The sequence below is a fragment of the Prionailurus viverrinus genome, chromosome B4, assembly GCF_022837055.1.
Source record: "Prionailurus viverrinus isolate Anna chromosome B4, UM_Priviv_1.0, whole genome shotgun sequence".
NCBI lineage: Eukaryota > Metazoa > Chordata > Mammalia > Carnivora > Felidae > Prionailurus > Prionailurus viverrinus.
Genome location: NC_062567.1, coordinates 38,722,113 through 38,740,729, shown reverse-complemented (window position 1 = coordinate 38,740,729; position 18,617 = coordinate 38,722,113). Strand labels below are relative to the sequence as shown.

Sequence of the window (18,617 nt, the reverse complement as noted above, 5' to 3'; positions counted from 1 at the left end):
GAAAAGTAGATTTATTTTCCCCTGCTCTGCAGGTAAGTGTCATAAAAGGGACAAGGAGATGAACCAGATATGTCAGCCCAACTCCTCCGGAGCTAGGAGCCTAAGATGAAATCAACAATTAGACAAAAGACGGGTCAAGTGACCTGAATCAGTCGGCCACGAGTTCCTATCCACACTTTATTTCTTTCATCTTCCCAAGGGGAGAAGAGAATGGAGGTACCTGGTATGCTTCCAAATCCTGCTGGGACTCTAGAGGCAGCCATTTTGTCTCCTCCCCATTGTTCCCTTTTTCTAATGATTTATACCCCCCATCCAGAAGGGTAAAGGTCAGAGGTTGTTCCTTAGGAGGCCTCCATGGTCTTCGGGGCTCCCTGAAGGTCACTGCCGAGGGAACCGGCCGGGGGCCATCTTTACCAGACAGTGTTAGGAGCTTCACAATTAGACCATCCAACACTGTACTGGAAGATGGACCCAGAGCCGGCCGACATGCAGCTCCAGGCTAGAGCTGACCAGTCGCTACAGGGACCCTGGCCGCAGTCCAGGTGAGGTCTCTTGAGGGTATGTGAGCAGATCCCAAGCTCAAGGTCGGCTGTGGGTTCTGGATCCACCAGATGACAAATCACACTGGGTTGGGGGAGGGGCTCGGGCCATTGTGTCCCTTCAGTGGGCAGCCAGCCAACGGAGAGCCACCTCTTTGGCAACACACTTCACTCAAGACGAAGGGGCTTCCACGGTGTGTGGGGAGGTTCGGGAGAGGGGGTTGCAGCCAGCGGGGCGCTGGGGGGCCTGAGGCGGTAGATGTCGCTGACACGGGAACGGGGGCCTCCATCATTACCCGGCAGTATTAGAGACTCCCAACCAGCACCCAAACACTGCTGGGTAAGACGGGGGCCCCTGCCCAGCCTGCCCACCTCCAGGTCGGGCAGTCCTCCGCCCAGGCTCCCTGTGGAGAGGCTGCAGAACCCTGGCTCCCATCCCCCACCACCCGAGTCCCTGGGGACACTTCCGGGTGAGCCCTGTAGCCCGCCACCAGCCCCACCCTAAGTTGCTGATCCACTGGGACTCAGGTAGGTCTTCCGCAGGCCCCTGCCCATCAGTTCTTCACCTCTGAGCCCCTTCCCCAGCCGCCCCCACCCCACAGCTTGTCCCTGATCCCCCCCCCACACACACACACCGCTTCATCGGTCTCCATCCCCACTCGGTGGTTCCTGGCCCAGCCCCAGAATCCCTCTCCCAGTGGCCTTTACCTGTCACCGGGGCCGCCTGACCCCCACAGAGTGAGTGCCGGGGGAAGGGGAGTCAAGGCCCAGGATTCAACGGCCTAGAGCCCGCCCGCCGGGCCTCCACTCTTCCTCCTTCCTTCTCCAGGGCCTGGCGGCGCAGGCTCCTCACCTGGGCCCCGCCCGCCGCCCCTGCGCACAGGTGTGTCCTCCTGCCATAGGCTGCCCCCCCACCGCCTTAACCCCTTCCCTCCCAGGGCCAGCCGCAGGCACCTCCTCTGAGGCCTGGCCACCCCGCTAGGCCTCCCACCCTTTCCTAGAGGAAAGGCCTCTTTCCCTAGGGAGGCCACCCCTCTCCTACCCACCTCCTCTGCCCCCCAGCCTCCACTAGGGAGCCTGGTCTCCAGGGGGGGAAAGAGAGGGGATGTCTCTGGGCTCCCCACAGCTACCCCTGCCCTCGCTAGCCCCTTCCTCCGAGGCCAGACAGCCCTGAGGTCAGCGAGGGGTCAGCTCAGCAGGGATTGGGTTGTGCCTCCGCCTGCCGGGCATCCCTGCCTGTTGACGGGTGTCTTCAACCCCCCAGCAGGGTATCTCCCTGTCCTCAGCCCTAAAGTTGGGGAGCCCACCCCTGCCAGAAGGCCAGAGCTGGCCGGGAGCAGCAGTACTGACCCTACCCTGCTGGTGAAAGTACTGAGCTGCTGTCCTTCAGCCCTCCTAGCCATCCCGTGGGGAGAAACGCCCCTGCTGCTCTGTGGGAAATGGACCGAGCACCCCGGGGGCAGAGCTGCTCCTGGACCCACCTCAATGCCCTGGATGCAAGTCCCAGCCTACGGAGCAGTTGGCCCTAGGGTGGTTAGAGGGGTGGGACCTGCCTTTCTTTTGTGCAGCTCTAGGCGTTGTCGGGAGAGAAGAGTCCTCCCCGCCCCCCCCCCAGGGCGGCAGGTGACGCTCCACCCCACCCCCACCCCCTGGAGGGCGATGGCTCCAGGAGCTATTGTGTGGCCCAATCCAAGCTCTCCTTGGTCTCCCAGCTTCCTCTCAGTCTCCTTTGTTTGCATCCTTAACACCTGTCCGTACTTATTTCCTGTTTGTGGGCTTGTCTCCTAGCTCCCCAACAGGAATTGTCTTGTTCACATCATGCCCTCAGCACTGCTCCAGTGCCTGTGACACAGTGGACACTCAAGTAAAGCACATGCTAATGAATGACAGTAGGGGCCAGCCCACCCCTCGGCCTCTCCTGCAGCAGGGAGCTGGGCCTTCCTGGGCGGGACCCTCACAGGCTTAACTCGCCAGGAGAGGGGCCTTAATTCAAATCAAGATAAAGCCTTAACACAAAGAAGGGATCCTTGGTAGTCCACCCTGGACACAGGGCAAGGCCGAGGGGACAAAAATAAAACTGCCCAGGAGCACCAGGCCAGTAGGGGCTCCCGTCAAGGGAGGAGCACGGCGCACGGGAGCCCAGAGAGGGGTGGGGCAGTGGGTGGCACCAGGCCCCTGCTTCCTGGCTTGTACTGGTCTCAGCTCTCAGATCTAGAAGTCAGCGCTAGAGGAGTGCGGTTGTGTCCCTTCAGGGCGACCAAGGCTGCCTCTCCAGGAGTGTGTGCTCCGCAGACAGACCGCCCGAGTTCAAATCTCAGAGCCTCACTGCTCGGTAGCTGTGTGTCTGAGAGCAAGTCATGTGACCTACCCGTGCCTCAGTTTTCCCCACGGTGGAACAGGAATGACACAGCCACCCACGGTGAAACAGGAATGAGTGTGTAGTCTTGTAAACAGTGCCTGACACGTGGCAAACGTGTAATGAATTGTTGCCAGTTACGACCTTGATCCCTCACCTCAATGATCTTCACAACCACCCTCAGGATCATCCTCCATTTTATTTTATATATATTTTTTTTTCTTTTAACCGAGGTACAGTCGACACACAATGTTCCATTGCCTTCGGGTGTACCAATTACCGATTCCACAAGTCTATACGTTATGCTACGCTCTCACCGCAAGTGCAGCCGCCATCTGTCACCATGCAAGGTGCCATTACAGCACCATTGATTATATTCCCTGTGCTGTAACCTTTCCTCATTCTCCACTTTAAAGAAGAGACTGAGGAATCTGGCCCACGGTCACACTCCTGGTGTGTTAAGCAGAGTCCAGAACCAGGTCAGGTCGAAGGTGAAAGTCAAGCTTTTGTGCTTTTGTACATACACACACACACACACACACACACACACACACACGGCTCCCTGCTCACTCCCCCTCCCCCAGTCCCCTTCTGAGCTCCTCAGGCCCAGACAGTCACGGTTAGAGACCCACACACAGTGATCCTAGGGGCTTTATTTACAAGAGTATAGGGCCTGATGCTGCCTGGAGTCTCGGGGGGCTATATACAGGGTCAGGAAGAGGGAAGTAGGGACACAGCCACTTAAATTACAATAGAATGGGGGCGGGCTCCTCAGTTCCGGCCATGGGTTGGCCCACCGGAGGCCTCTGCAGGGATCAGGGCTGAGGCTGCAAAGAGAAGGGAGGAACGGAGTAAGGGGGTGGCTGGAACCGAACCGGGGAAGGGGAGCAAGAAGGTCTGGAATGGCCGGGAAGGGCAGGGGAAGGCCGCAGCTACCGCATCCATCCAGGGGAAAGCACTGGACCCAGCGACACTGGGGGGCAGGGCAAGGAGGAGCCCTAAGCAGAGGGGCCATACCCCGCCTCATTTCCTCTTGAGGGAACCCTTGCTCTTCTCCTTGTCCGCCGACCGCTGCTTCTTCACCTTGTCCTCCTTCTTGTTCTTAGTGTGCAAGTTCTCATATACATCCTCCTTGTGTCTGCAGGTGGGGTGGGCAGTTGGCACAGGTCAGGAGACCGTGCAGGGTTACCCAGCTCCAGCGGCCCCGTCTGGCCCACCCCATTTCACAGGTGAACAAACTGAGGCCAGGAGAGAGGAGACCTGGTCACTGTCCTTTCACTAGACTAGAAGCTCCTTGTGGGCAAAGGCTCCATCTTCTACACCAGGAATACTACTGGTACCCAGCACAGGCCCGACATAGACATAGGCCCAACTCAGGAAATACTTGTGAACACAGGTAGTAAGAGTCAAGCTTGAGCTTGAACCCAGGTCTCCCTGACAGCAGCACTTGTCATCTCTGGAAAGGGAGGGTCGGGCCGAGGAGGAGGAGGGGGGAGTAGATGCTGGGAGGTGGCAGGCGGGGGTCACTCACTTGGAAGAGGTGCGGGATGCCTTGGCATGGGCGTTCTTCATGGCTAAGGGGTAGGTGATGTTCCCGTACTCTGACTCCCGGCCCTTCTGGGACTGTGGGCAGAGGTGTGGTGGGAGGGCAGTGGTCCCAGCAGGGACCAGGTGATGCCCACGTCCCCCCACAGCTCCGCCAGTCCCCACTCTACACACACCTGAATGACCTCCAGCTTCTTCTTGGTGGTTTCAATGAACTGGGCGATGGCCACATAGATGAACTTGTACTGCGCCTCGGTCTGCACCATGCCGGAGCGCTGCGCCCGCACCATCTGGATGGTCTTCTGGATGTCGATGTCACAGTCCAACCCTGGGCAGGCATGGCAGTTGGACCTCAGGCTCAGGTGGAGGGGGTGACCGAGGGACTGCTCACCCAGCCACCCACCTGCGTCTCCCACGGGTCCCGCTCACCCTTGGTGGAGATGCTTTCCATGAGCATGTCGATGACGATGATGGTGCCCGTGCGGCCAATGCCTGCGCTGGGGAGGGAAGGGGGTGCCATCAGAGGCCTCACCGGGAAGGGGGAGCCCCGGCATTCAGCTCCAGCATGGTAGCATGAAGAAACTGAGGCTCCAGACAGATGAGGTAACACGCCCGGGGTCACAGGGCCGGCAGGCCGGAGGCGGAAGCTTCCCTGGTTCCGCACCCACGCACATCACTTCAGCCCAGGGATTTGTAGGCGGGCCGGCTCTCAAGTGCTCCCAGGCCAGCCGGCTGCACCCCATCTCCCCGCGCCACCACTTCCTGCTTTGACGCCTCATTCCCGCCGCGGGCTGCTCCCTACTCTGGAGGATCTAGGAGCCCCAGCCCCATCAAGGTCCTGCCTGCCCCACAGGCACTCTGGGCCTCCCCTGGCCCTCTCCCACACCCTTGGCCTGAATGAGGCCTTCCCTGCACCCTGCCCCTGCCCTTCTAAAGTTATATTTAGAGCTTTTTTAAGCAGGGCTTCGTTTCCCTTTTTTTCTTTTTTTTTTTCAGACCCTGACGGCAGGGAAAGGGCAGTCCTAGAGACAGCAGGGCACAAAGGGCACTGGGGTCAGGAGCTGTGGAGAGGTGGGGGAGCCACGCAGTAAGGGCTGTCCCCTTCCCCGCCCTGTGCCACCACCCTTGGGGAAACAGCCCCGGGGAACCTCAGGACCCCTCGGAGACTGCAGTCCCACCCCCTTTGCTGGGCCCATCAGGCTGGTGACCTGAGTTGCACTGTCTAATTTCAAACCCAGATTGTCAAAAATAACCCCCCCCTTACCCACTTCCTTCCTGTAGCATCTAAATAAAGGCCATGGGGATTTCAAGAAGTGGAAGGGGGGGTAGCAGGAGGGTCGTTGTGGGCGATGGGCCTGCCCCTGGAGGCAGAGCAGAGTCCCTTAGATGGCACGTGGGGGGTACCCCCAGTTTCAGCCCACCCAGCCCTGCCCCAGGACAAGCAGTTGCTGGTGGGAAGAAGGAAGAAGTGTGAGGCCCTCGCAGCCTGGGGTCACTTGGAGGGAGTGGGTAGGGAAGCAGAAAAAGCAGGCTCCCGTTTCCCCATTCTCTTCCTGCTGTGAGTTATTAAACCATTCACAGCTCCCATTTCTTCAGGGATTCACTGTATTCCCGACACAGTGACGGGGTCTTATTTCACCCTCAGAGCAACCATAGGAGATCCTGAATTTGCAGAAGACGAATCTGCGGGTCAGAGTAACCAAGCAATTTGTCCACGATCACACAGCCGGTGAGTAGCAGAACTGAAATTTAAAACTACGGTCTCTGTCCAGGAACCTGCACCCACTGCCTCCCATGCACCCAGGCCAGGCGGGCTGGGTAGGCCCATCTACAGGACTCTGCCCTTCAGGCCTGTTGGGCCCCCACCCCCCACCTCCTCCTTGCTGACCCCCCACCTCCCCGTTTAGCAGGAACAGGGGCTCCTAGTCATGAGGTTCTGCAGTGGAGCTAGTGATGCGTGGGCCCCTCTGGAAGAGATACCACCCGTCGCCACGCAACCCTGGAGGCCAAGCTGGGGTCACTAGCTGGGAAGGGAGCAGCAGAGAAGGCTAAGGGCCCCGGGGGCTACAGAGGGGAAAATGAGAAAACGTAGGGAGCCACACTGCCCCCAGATGGGAGATGCTTGGGGCCGAGAAAATATATACGCTGAGTAAGCCCGTGTGAGGAAACAACATGACCAGGACCGAGGTCTATTGTGAGTGTCCGTGCAGGCTCTCTCGCAGACCAGCTGGCAAGCCGCTGGGCCTGTTTTCTCATCTGTATGTGGCAGGGCTGGATGAGACGGTACATCCAGGGAAGTCTCGAAGTCTCTGAAGAAGCCACCCCCAGGCACAGGATCAATCAGTGGGGTGGGTTCAAGCTTAAGTTTCCCACAGGGGTCTGGGGCCGTCAAGGAGCCCGGATGAGGCTGGGATCAGGGGGACGGACGCGTGAAATGCATTAGCTCGGAAAGCAGTGTTTATGATGAGCGGCACACGACACTTAGTAGGATTTACTGGCCATCACGACTACTAACTTCATCATTGTTCTCACCTGCAGTGCACAATGATGGGTCCCGCGTGAGGCAGACTCTCCTGCCGCTGGTTGATCTGATCCAGGAAGCTGAGGACACCCCCAGGCTCGCTGGGGACGCCATGGTCAGGCCAGCTCAGGTACTGATAGTGCCAGATCTCCCGAACCAGGTCCCCCTGGGCAGAGTGCATAGGGCCAGTGCCCTCTGTTCCCACACACCACCCCGTCCTACCCAACCAGACATGAGAGCAGCTCCCAGGAGGGGCCCCGGGAGTGAGACGAGGATGGAGGGGACACTCACATTGTCCAGTGGGGAGACCTGCAAGGTACGGAGTTTGTACTCAGCTGTGTCGTGCTCCCTGCAATTGGTTACTGTGTACGGTCCATAAGCGCGCTGAGTGCCCACCTCTGGCCAATATGGCACACATTTGTTCTGAAAAGGGAGGGTGGAGGTGAGGAGTGAGGCACAGAAGCGACACACAGCGACCTGTTCCAGGCCTTTTGCCAGGTCCTGGGTCCCTGGCGCTGGCCCAGTCAGCAACATTTGTTGGAAGAATGGATGAACTGGCCGAGAGTCAGACAGGATCCAGTCTTGGCTCAGCCACCAAGAGGCGGTGAGACCTGACCAGCCACTCAACCTTGCAATTCATTCGGGAAACATCTGCAGGTGCGCACGTTGTACGTGAAGTTGCGGAGACCAGGCTGGAGTCGCAGACACATCGAAGACACGGTCTCTGCCCCTGTGCCTCTAGGAGGTCACAGAGAGGCGAACGGGGTTAACAGAGCCACTCGGGATCAGGGTAGAGGGAGAGACTAATCCTCCCTCCAGGTTACGGAGGAAATCACAGGTGGCTTCACAGAGGAGGAAGCATTTGAGCTAGGTCTTCAAAAACAGGGAGTCTGTCCGGCAGAGAGAGTGCAGAGAGAGAGGAAGTCATTTCCTAGCAGAAAGTGAGCTGATGCCAAGGCGTGGAAACCTGAGGCAGGGAGTGTTGTAACGAAGTCACCCCGCCTTGACGGCCAGGTCTCAGAGTGTGACCTGAAGACAACTGGGAGCCACTGAAAGGTGTTCAAGAGAGGGAGCAGCTTGATGGAGTGTATGCTTTGGGCGGGACCCCTTTGACTCCAGTGCAGAAGTGCCATAGAAGGGCACGGCCCACAGGCAGGGATACCGGCTGGGTGGCGGGGTAAGGGTGAGGGGCAGACTCCAGAGAGATTTACGAGGCAAGGGAGGACAGGAGGGCTGTGGCTTGGATGGGGACAGGTGGGGGAGGGGCAGGAGGCAGGTTTGCTTCCGGACACTTTAAGAGGTGCCTGGGTGGCTCTGTCGGTTAAGTGTCTGACTTCGGCCCAGGGCATGATCTTGCAGTTCATGAGTTCGATCCCCATGTTAGGCCCTGTGCTGGAGCCTGGAGCCTGCTTCAGATTCTGTGTCTCCCTCTCTCTTTGCCAACTCGTACTCTCTCTCTCTCTCTCTCTCTCTCTCTCTCTCTCTCAAAAATAAACATTAAAAAAAAATTTTTTTTTAAAAAGGAAGAAAGCCCACTTAAAACCGGGGTCTGGTGGTCAGGAGCGCCCCAGGTTGGAAGCAGGGATCTGGGAGACAGTGCTTATCCAAGAGTGTCTCTGTGCCTCAGTTTCCCAACAAGGGTTGGACTTTGCCCTCTGAGGGGACTTTCTGCCCTGGCGTCTGGCATTTCTTTGGTTTAATGGCGATGGATAACAAAGCACTGGGGCGGGGGGAGGGGAGAGGGGAAGGGGTGGGGATCAGGGGACAGCACGGGACTTGGCCCTACCCGGCCTTTCTCCACCTCTCGGGTGGTCATGACAATGACACGGGTGTTCTCCTGCCATGCCATCTGCCAGAAGTCGTTGACTGTGGCCTCCAGGCAGCCCTGGCTGGCGATGTAGGTCTTAGCGTTCTCATCGGGGCTTAGCAGCTGGTTCTGGAAGCAAGGGTAGAGAGATGCATCCCAGGACTCTGAGCCCCTGCACCACCACCCTCCTCACCACCTAACTTCGCTACGCGTCTCTGGCTCCAGTACCCCCGTGAGATGGGGAATCCCCAGGGCCCAGCCTCTCCTCCCCTGTGACCAGCAGGCGCCACTGACCTTGACGTAGTTGGCATTGATATAGTCGGACCCAGGGATGTTGCTGTCACGTCCCTGCAGGATCACTCGGGTGTGGTCGACTGGGGGTGGGCAGGGAGGAAACAAGATGGGCCTGGGTCAGCCAGGTACTCACCAGCCCCTGGGTCAGACCCTTCCTAAGCTCACAGGCCATTCTTATCTTAGAGGCCAGGAGGCTCTCGGAGCACTGTGGGCAGGTGGGGGCGGAGGATCCACATGGGGAGCGGGGTTGGAGGTCTCAGGAAGGAGGGCGGTGGATGTCTAGTGTGGGGAGGCTCCCTCTGCAGAAAGGAGGCCCTGTTGTGTGGGTGAGGAGGTGGACCCTCCTGGGGCGGGGAGTAGGGACCTTACGAGATGGAGGGAGGTTGGCTGGGGGAAGGGGAGTCTCCTGGGTGAATGGACGCTGCCCGAAAGTGGGAGGGATGAAGGCAGCCGGGGGGCAGGGTGCTCACACGGAAGAATGTTCTTGTAACGGTTCTTGCTCTTGTTCTCTGGTCTCTGGCCTTCCAGCCGCTGGTGCAAGTTCTTTACCTCCTGCTTCTGCAGACTCTGAGGGGCGAGAGGGGGAAACTGAGTGGCAGCCCCCGGAGGGCCATCCGCGCACGGAGATAAGACGGGGCAGACCAGTGTATGAGGTGGGGAGAGAGGGGACGGGGCCTGAGACCCCACGCACCTCAAACTCCTCCCAAAAGCCGGCTTTGGCTGTCTCCTCCGACTCCTGCTTCTTGTTGAGTTCCAACACCCGATTCTCAATGTCAGCTGCGTTCACCCGAGTGGCATAGTACGGCTGGGCGGCGACAGGTGAGAAGTCAGCGCCCACTTGAGCGCACAGAGCTCCTGGGTCTGAGGGATTGCCAGGCCCACCCCTCTCACCTGCCGCAGGTAGACGAAGGCACCCGAGGCCTCCTCAATCCCCGTCTTCTTGAAATGCTCCACCAGGTCTGTGAGGCTGTCAAAGGTCTCTGAGCCACCCACCGTGTAGCGTCCACCCTGAGGGATGCCAAGTCAGGCCATTCTGCATGACCTGAGTCTCCCTCCCTACACCCCCAGCCTTGGACCAAAGCCTAGGCTGATCCTCCCCACTGCCGGGGCTTTGAGCATAGAGAGGAGCCCCGGCAGGATGCCTTCCCCGCTGCCCGGCTGCCTTACCTCACACATGACCTTGATATGAGTGACTCTGAGTGGGGAGCCTGGGCCAGCCTTGGGCTGGTCGCTGAGCACGGACAGCACAAAATCTCCAGGCTGGCTGAGACTCTCACGCACGAGAAACGTCCAGGGCTCACCCTTGGCCTGCAGCAGTGTCTCTGCCTGCCCCCCAGACATGTGACCGTGGTACCACCTATAGAAGGCAACATCAGGGAAGGTGACCCCTAGGCCAAGGGGCAGGCACTGAGCAGAGACATTCACAGAGAAAGGGAAATAGAGTGACTACGATGTGCCAGGCGCTGTGCTACATGCTTTCAAATCCACCGCCATAGTTGGGTCCACTGCTCTCACAAAAATGTTGAGAGGTAGGTACGATCCCATTTTACAGATAAGGAGCCTGAAGCTGGGCCCAAGGCCCTTGGGTGGTAGCCGGGCCCGCCTCTGAGAGCATGAGACAGAGGCAGAGAGGCAAGCCACATCCAGCACAACTGTAGGGGAGAAACCGAGGAAGGGTCTCCATGAAAGCCAGGGCTGAGCTAGGGAAAGAGGAGGGGGACCAAGAGAAGCACAGAGGCCAAACTCTGCGCAGAGAGCAGTGGAGATTGGGAGAGACGGAAGTCACAAGGGAGTCGTGATGGGGACAACTCCCCCCTGGGTGGCAGGGAAGACAGACAACCCTGCTGGGGAAACAGGGGTGTGGGGGGCTCTGAGGTGTCCAGGGTGACATCACTGAAGGGGAGGCTGGGGCTCAGAGGGGCTCAGAAGGGCAGAAAGCGGAACTAGGACCTTTCCCCAAAGCACACCCCCTTCCCAGGAGGAAACTGTAGCCCCACAATGCCCAGCCCCACAGGAAACCACGTGATGGAAAAAACACAAAACTCCTTCTGGGGAGAGAGTGAGAAGTGAGGGTGTGAGGTTTCCTCAGCCCAGGGACCAGGGGAGGGGGCATTTTCCAACCGCAGGGATGGGGGGAGGAGGGGGGGACCAGTCTGTCTTGCCCCACCTCGCTCTCTCCCTGTCCCCAAGCAACACCCCAGGCCACCATGTCCCACCAATCAGGGATAGACCAGGGCCCCCCCAGGCAATGGGGAGGGGGCTGACCCTCGTCCCCCCGGCCCAGGATGAGGAAGTTTCCATGCAAATGTCAGGCTGACCATAGGCAGAGAGCTAGCCATTGGCGGGACAAATGCAAATTTCCTCGGAGGAGGGGAGGAGGAGAGGCAGCAGGCCAGGGCTGGGAACACAAAGGGAGGTTTGGAGAAGGAGCCTCCCCCACGCAATCCCAGGGTCAGGGGTGAGCCAGGCATGCTGGCGTCCTGGCGTGGGTCACCGAAAGGGCCTCTTGGAGTCAGTTTCCCTGGCCTGGATTCCCTCCATCCTTCCCTGCCCCCCAGCCCCCAGCTCTGCCCTTCTCCCCCTTCTCCCAAGCCATTTGAAGCCAGGCCCCAGCCTCCTCCCCAGGGGGTCTGCTCAGCTGCTCCTCCCATCCACAACCTACTGCTTCTCCAGGGCCTCCAGCAACCCATCCTCCTGCAGGGAAGATGCCGGCTTTGGGCAAGGAGAAAGAGAGGTACCGCGCTGAGTTCAAGAGAGTCTAGGTGTCAAAGGCCCCTTAATGTTGCAGGCGGGGCATAGGAAAAGAACGAGAGGGGGCAGATACCCAATAAGGACCAAGGAGGGCCACCATGAGCAAAGTCATCCATGGTTGGGCTTCGCGCCTAGAAGAGGTGGCTTCAAGGCAAATGGATGAGTGGCTTCATGTTGGCTGGTGAGTGGTGCCCAGCGGTGGGCCCGGGGCCTTCACCTCAGCCTCACCCAGTTCTAACTCTGAATCAGTGACTTGAAGAAAAATACTGATGTGAGTTGGGAGGCACGCATCTCAGAAAGACCGAAAACGGACAGAATCAAGATTCACAATCATTTCAACAATCAACACCCAAATACAGGACAAGGGCAAGTTGGCTTGGCCCCAGGAGTGTAAAAAAACAACAACAAAAACAAAAACAAAAAATCCCTTAGAGTTATTGGGCTGCCCTTCACCTTAATGGAGCTGTCATTGAGATACAGCCACTAAAGTGAGCCATGGTGTAATGCCGAATGTTCTGGTCCTCCACCCCACCCCCACCATGCTTTAGGGAGACCACACAGGGAGCAGCCTGCCCAGTTGTGGGGACCACATCTTTGAAGCCAAAGGGACAGGGGAGAAATGCCTTGAGTGTCCTGTGCCCAGGTACTAGGCCCCTTGCACACACAACCATATCGGACAGTTTTCAACTGGTCTGTGTTCTGGTCAAGCTCTACCAAGCCCCCAAAAGCAGACCCGTCATCACTGTGTTGCTGAGATAAGGCATTAAATGTCGTCGTAAATACAAATCTCCTCTGCCCCTCCTCAACATTCGTCTCTCTGTGTACCAACCTGTGCTGGGGGAGAGAGTGGCTAAACGAAGGCCAATTCGGTTCCATAGACGGAAGAGCTTTCTAACAACAGAGCTGGCCTACTGTGAAAGGCGGCCACCAGGCCTCTGCATCACGAGCAGGCCTGGGAGGCCAGCTGACAGGGACCCCGGAAAAGGGCAAGATGATGTTCCCTGCTTTCTCAGGGGTTGAGGGAAAGGCTATGAGGGGTTAGTGCCCCGACACACGGGCCCAGATCACATGGAAGAAAGAGGCCCACGGAGCCCCGGGAAGGATGGGAAAATCAGGAACGGGGTGGGGGGGGGGGGGGAAGGCAGCCCACCTCCACTCGGGGGTGGGTCAGGGTATGAAGCCCCTCACCTCTCGCTGGTGGGGTCGGAGCAGTTCAGCGGGTACTTGAGGTGGATGATGGTGCCATCCCGGTCCTGCAGGACACCCTGCTGCTGTGTGTAGTACTCCACCAGCTCCGTCAGTGTCGCAAACTTCTCCCCTCCATACAGGTCATAGAAATCTCCCGAGTTCTGGATCCGAATGTGGGTCACCTGATCCCCGACCCTGCGGGGCACCAGACGGTGAGGCCAGTGGGTGTAAGAGGAGAGGTAGGGACAGAGAGGGGGATGGGCTGGGGTCCTGAGCACGGGACACACACAGGGACGGGGTAGACACGGAGGGGGGATGGGGGACATGCTGGTGCTGGGGGCTGGGAGGTTGGAACCGAGAACGGAGTTGCAAAATGCGGGCCCTGGCTGGAATTGAGGGCCACCTACCTGACGGAGAGGGAGAAGTCGCCCTGGTTCTTGCGACTGGGCCGAGCCAAGAAGCTCCCATGGACCCCGCGGCCCTTGAGCAGCGTCTCTGCATCCAGCCCACTGAGGTCTCGGTGAAACCACCTGCAGGCCCGGAAGGCAGTGAGGAGAGGTCCCTCCGGCCGCAGGGCACCCTCGCCTCCTGTCTACCGTGGTTCCCGGGACCTTACCTCACCATCCTGGGGGCTCCCTGAGAGGAAGGGGGTGCAGGGAATGAGATGTGCTGGTGAGCCCAGGCAGGCCGCCAACTCCCAGCGCCCAGGCCGCCTCACAGCCCTGGCGGTCCTGGTTCTGGGGCTGCCACTCCACTGGCCTGGGACAGCCGGCAGGGCGGGGACAGGAAGGGGCGCGGCCGACCCCTTGGGGGAACTCACTGTACTTCTCGTTTTGGAGCAGAGCGCAGAAGAGAAGCAGAGCAGGGTGGCAGTGGGGGTGGGGAGGGGGCCCACTTCCCACACGTCGTCTGCCATCAAAGGCTCCAGGAGCATGGCACTCCGCAAGGGTGACGACACAAGAAAGAAGGACGCAAATGTGCCTTGCAGCCTACAGGCGAAGACCGGGCTTCGTAAACGTGAGCCCACTCGCAGTCACATGCCAACCCTTCCTCCTCCACCAGCCGCGTCGCACAGCCTTCCCTGGTCCAAGCTAATAATAATGGTGACACTGAGGGGCGCCTGGGTGGTTCAGCTGGTTAAGCGTCCAACTCTTGCTTTCGGCGCAGGTCATGATCTCACGGTTCGTGGAGTTGGAGCCCCACATCGGGCTCTGCACTGACAGTGCGCAGCCTGCCTGGGATTCTGTCTCCCTCTCTCTCTGCATCCCCCCCCCCCTTCACTTGCTTGCACGTGCTCTCTCTCTCTCTCAAATAAATACATAAATAAACACTAAAAAAAAATAACGGTGACAGCCACAACTCTCATTTCACGGAGTCTCCCTGTATGCCAGGCACTGTGCTCTCATGTCATTTATGTGCCTTATCTGATTTATCCCTCATCAGAGCCCTAATGAAGCAGGCGCTATCTTTATCCCCATTTTACAGACAAGGAACCTGAGGCTCAGGGAAGGTAGGGAAATTGCCTGAGGTTAGGCAGTCAGTTAAGTGGCGGTGCCGGGATGAACCCCACAGGGGTTCCAAGGTCAGTGATTTCAGCTCCTGTATGCCAGGCCTTAGGGCTTCAAAGAACAGAGGTCGGACCTCCTGTCCACTGGGGGTTGCAGGGAAGGGGACACTTCCTAACAGCCACGGTCAAGCAGATGCTTACAAAGGGAGAGGTGCCCTCGCCTCCTCTGACCTACACATCTGAAGAAGTACCACTGGGGCACTGGGATGGACAAAATAGCAGCTGTCAAACATACACCTTTTCTACTTCTTGCCCTAGTCTTTGTCCCTCTGTGCCCTAACCAGCCAGTGGAGCCAAGGAACAGAATGCAAGGGGAAGCAGAGCTGGGAAAGCAGGTGGGGGTAGAGCTTCCACGCCCCCTGGGGGTCCTTCCACCCTATACCTGGGCCATAGGTTCTTGTCAAGGGGGCGGCTCTGAATTAGCCAGAGCTCAGGACTCTGACCAGGGGCCTGTCTCCTGGGGACTGAGGTCCCTGCCATCGACTGATATTCTCAGGGCTGGATGACCTCAAGAAGCCCTACACACTAGAAGTTCACGATGCTCCCTGTGTGTAATCCCACAGACAAACACAACACGCCAAACCAAAACGAGGGAAGCAATCTAACAAAGGGCACACAGAAAGCTCTCGTACTGGTGGCTTCCCCTAGGGAAAGAAACTAGGTGGCCGGAGGAGAGGGCTGGGAGGGACATTCACCTCTCCCTTGTACCTGTTTTTTTTAACGGAAGGGTAACTGACACACAACGTTCCATTAGTTTCTGGTGTACAACATAGTGATTCGACATCTCTATATATTATGCTCCGCTCACAAGCCTAGCCGCCATCTGTCACCACACAACACTATTACAACACAACTGACTGTATTCCCTATGCTGTACCTTTCATCCCCATGATTTATTCTATCCGTAACTAGAAGCCTCCACCTCCCACTCTACTTCATCCATTTTGCCCCCTCCCACCCGCCTCCCCTCTGGCAACCATCATTTTACTCTCTGTGTTCGTAGGTCTGTTTCTGCTAGTTGGGTGTTTGTTGTTGGTTGTTGTTGTTGTTGTTTTTTAAGATTTTTAAAAAATGTTTTTAAATGTTTATTTATTTTTGAGAGAAACAGAGACAGAATGCGAGTGGGTTGGGGCAGAGAGAGAGGGAGACACAGAATCCAGAGCAGGCTCCAGGCTCTGAGCTGTCAGCACAGAGCCCGACGCAGGGCTTGAACTCACGGACTGTGAGATCATGACCTGAGCCGAAGTCGGGTGCTTAACTGACTGAGCCACCCAGGCGCCCCTTAAGATTTTTTTTAAAGTAATGTCTACACCCAGTGTGGGGCTCACACTCACGACCCTGAGATCAGAGTCACATGTTCTTCCAATTGTGACAGGAGGCACCCCTGTTTTGTTTTGTAGGTTTCACATATAAGTGAAATCGTACAGTCTTTGTCTTTCTCTTCTTTCACTTAGTACAATACCCTCTAGATCCATCCATGTTATCACAAATGGCAAGATTTTTTTTTTATGGCAGAGTAACAGTCCATTGTACATATATACCACATTTTCTTTATCCATTCATCTGTCTATGAACATTTGGGTTGCTTCCATTCCTTGGCTACTGTAAACAATGCCGCAATGAATATAGGGGTGCAGGTATCTTTTCGAGTTAGCGTTTTCATTTTCTTTGGGTAAATGCTCAGAAGTGGGGTCATTAGATCAAATGGTGTTTCTACTTCTAATTATTTGAGCAAACTCCATACCGATTTCCACAGCGATTGCACCAATTTTCATTCCCACCAACAGTGCGCGAGGGCTCCCTTTTCTTCACATCCTCATCGACACTTGTTATCTCTGGTCTTTCTGACTCTAGCCATTCTGACAAGTGTAACGTGGTATCTCATTGTGGTTTTGATTTGCATTTCCCTGATGATCAATGATGTTGAGCCTCTTTTCATGTGTCTGTTGGCCATCTGGATGTCTTCTTTCCCTTATACCGTTTTGAATGTTGTAGCGTGTGGGTATGTATTACCTTTATAAAAATGAATAAATTGACTGGGAGGCGGCAATTTCTGGGGAACAACTGGGGTGCTGGGAATGCTCTACGTCTTAATCTGGGTGGTATATACACAGGTGTATGTAAATGTGACATTCATCAGGCCGTACGCTTAACATTCATGTGCATTCTGTATGCTAGACCTCAATAAACACTAAGGAAAAATAGTAACAAAGTGTTAAAGCTGAACTGAAGTATTTTTCCTACGATGACTACTTTATCACTTTTCGAAATATCAAACATCGATTCTCCCCCCCCCCCAAAAGGGGCTCTCCCCGCCTCCCCCTTTTTCTGGTACCTGGGAAGCTTGGTCTGTTTACCGTATGACCTAATACCGACCATCCCTTGAGTCCTGGACTTTGAGCCCCGTCAAAAGACCACGAACTCCTTCCTGGAGCCAGGGGCAGCAAGAGCGTCTGCGGAGTCGGCCCTGCCACAGTGGGGTCCACAGCCAATCTTGCCAACCTTCGAATGTTCAAAGGCTAGCACGCCACCTCATGCAGTTTGTGTCGAGTAAACAAGCTCATCGACAGCCACGTACATGCCTGATCCCAAGTTCAGCTCCTGTTTTTACACACACACACCCGGCTTGTCACACACACAGGACACACATACACAAACACAAACAGTCCCACGCACGCACCTCGCCATCCTCGGCCATCTACACACATACCCGGCCCAGTGCAAATAACCACACATGGACACACCATCCTGACCGCATGTGAAGTTGTGGGTCCACGCCTCCCTCCCCACTGCTTTACTTTGCTTGGGGCACCCTGTTTCCTGTTTCCTTTGTCCCCACAGGAGGGCCTCTGCTCAGGGGTGCTGGACTCTTGGTCACCACATGACTGGCTCTTCCTCACATCCAGCTCTCAGGGCACATGTCACCTCTTCAGGAAAGTCCTCCTGGATCCCTCCAGTTAGTGACGCCACCCCTGGTTACTTGCTAGCACATGAAGCTGTTTTCACGTTTCTGCAGAACACTCCTGAGAATCTAAAACTGTCCTATTTACTGGGTTCTTTGTGTAGTCTGCTGCCTCCCACTGGAATGAAGCTCCGTGAGGGCAAGGACCCCATCTTCTTCACTCCATTATTGCCAGCACCGTAAAAGGTACCTGGCACAGGTGCCCCGCATGCATCTGTTGAATGAATGATGCATGGGAGGGGGACGCAGAGGGGCACCGAAGGAAAGTAGAATGAACACCAGACGTTGGGAAGTTACATGGGAAGAAGGGGGAGCTTTCTCAGGTCTGCCTCCCAGACACGTTATGTTTCAGATGATGTGGGCGACCCAGGGTTTCTGGTAAGCAGACAGCAGAAGCAGGAGGCCAGAGAGTGAAGGGAAACATGCAATGGAGAGAATAAATACACATCTGGTCGGGGGAAACGAGCTAGACAGAGAAAAGGAGGAGGGGGCAGAGGGGCAAGAATGAGCCTAGAGTTCCTCAAATCTTGAGGGAGGGACAGGAAGTAGATCGCCCTTATGGTCGCACACCTGCCAGGAATGAGCAAGAACCCTCCCTGCCCCTCTCTCCCAAACTAAGAGGAGGCCGTGGCAGCCAGGTGGAGCCGGGGACTTACCCACCGGACAGCATCTCCCCAGAGGGATGGGGGAGTCACAGGCAGAGGGCCACAAGGGGTGGGGCCGAGCCTGGGCGCAGCTGTGCACAGTAGCCCAAACAGGTGAGGAAGAACACTGGGAACTCAGCTACTTCCTCCTTGATGCAGCCCTCCAGGCCAATGGCACCACAGCGACAACGACGAGCCCCCTGACTAGTGATCCCTGAAAAAGGGACAGGTGGGCGGGGCTGGCCTCAGACTGCCCACAGAGGCCGGACTCTACCTCCAGCCCCGCTGGGTAGTCCAGGGCCGTCGTCCTGGCCTCCTTCCTTTGGGAGGGGAGGAGCCACTTGGAGCTCCACCTGGAGCTCAAGCTGACAGAGCAGCTGGAGGGAGGGCGGGTGGAGGCAAAGACCAGGAAGTAACCCTGGCCAAGGGAACACCAACCAATA

The 18,617-nt window shown here is 57.1% G+C and overlaps 1 protein-coding gene across 3 annotated transcripts; it reads right to left on the bottom strand.

The window, feature by feature from the left end:
- Positions 1–3,528: 3,528 nt before the first annotated feature.
- Positions 3,529–18,486, bottom strand: PTPN6 (protein tyrosine phosphatase non-receptor type 6). 3 transcript variants are annotated; one of them, XM_047866938.1, is made up of 16 exons: positions 18,187–18,478; positions 13,409–13,531; positions 13,002–13,196; positions 10,230–10,419; positions 9,954–10,070; positions 9,754–9,867; positions 9,533–9,629; positions 9,063–9,142; positions 8,748–8,897; positions 7,253–7,384; positions 6,973–7,127; positions 4,870–4,937; positions 4,617–4,768; positions 4,427–4,518; positions 3,913–4,033; positions 3,529–3,722 (listed from the first exon to the last, which is right to left on the bottom strand). In XM_047866938.1, exons 1-15 carry the CDS (start codon positions 18,198–18,200, stop codon positions 3,919–3,921), a joined length of 1,794 nt encoding a protein of 597 aa, XP_047722894.1. In that variant the 5' UTR covers positions 18,201–18,478; the 3' UTR covers positions 3,529–3,722; positions 3,913–3,918. The 3 variants fall into 3 exon arrangements, with proteins under 3 accessions (XP_047722894.1, XP_047722895.1, XP_047722897.1); XM_047866939.1 differs by lacking the exon at positions 18,187–18,478 and adding an exon at positions 13,618–13,953; XM_047866941.1 differs by lacking the exons at positions 3,529–3,722; positions 3,913–4,033; positions 4,427–4,518; positions 4,617–4,768; positions 4,870–4,937 and adding an exon at positions 5,435–6,749 and having other exon boundaries at positions 18,187–18,486.
- Between the last annotated feature and the right edge of the window lie 131 nt (positions 18,487–18,617).

What these genes read in the sequence shown, in the direction of transcription:
- PTPN6 (XM_047866938.1), bottom strand. An exon ending in GACTTCTCCCTCTCCGTCAG is followed by an intron (nt 13,197 to 13,408) that starts GTAGGTGGCCCT and finishes GGTGCCCCGCAG; the next exon opens with GGTCGGGGATCAGGTGACCC. An exon ending in CCCATCATTGTGCACTGCAG is followed by an intron (nt 4,938 to 6,972) that starts GTGAGAACAATG and finishes TTCCCTCCCCAG; the next exon opens with CGCAGGCATTGGCCGCACGG.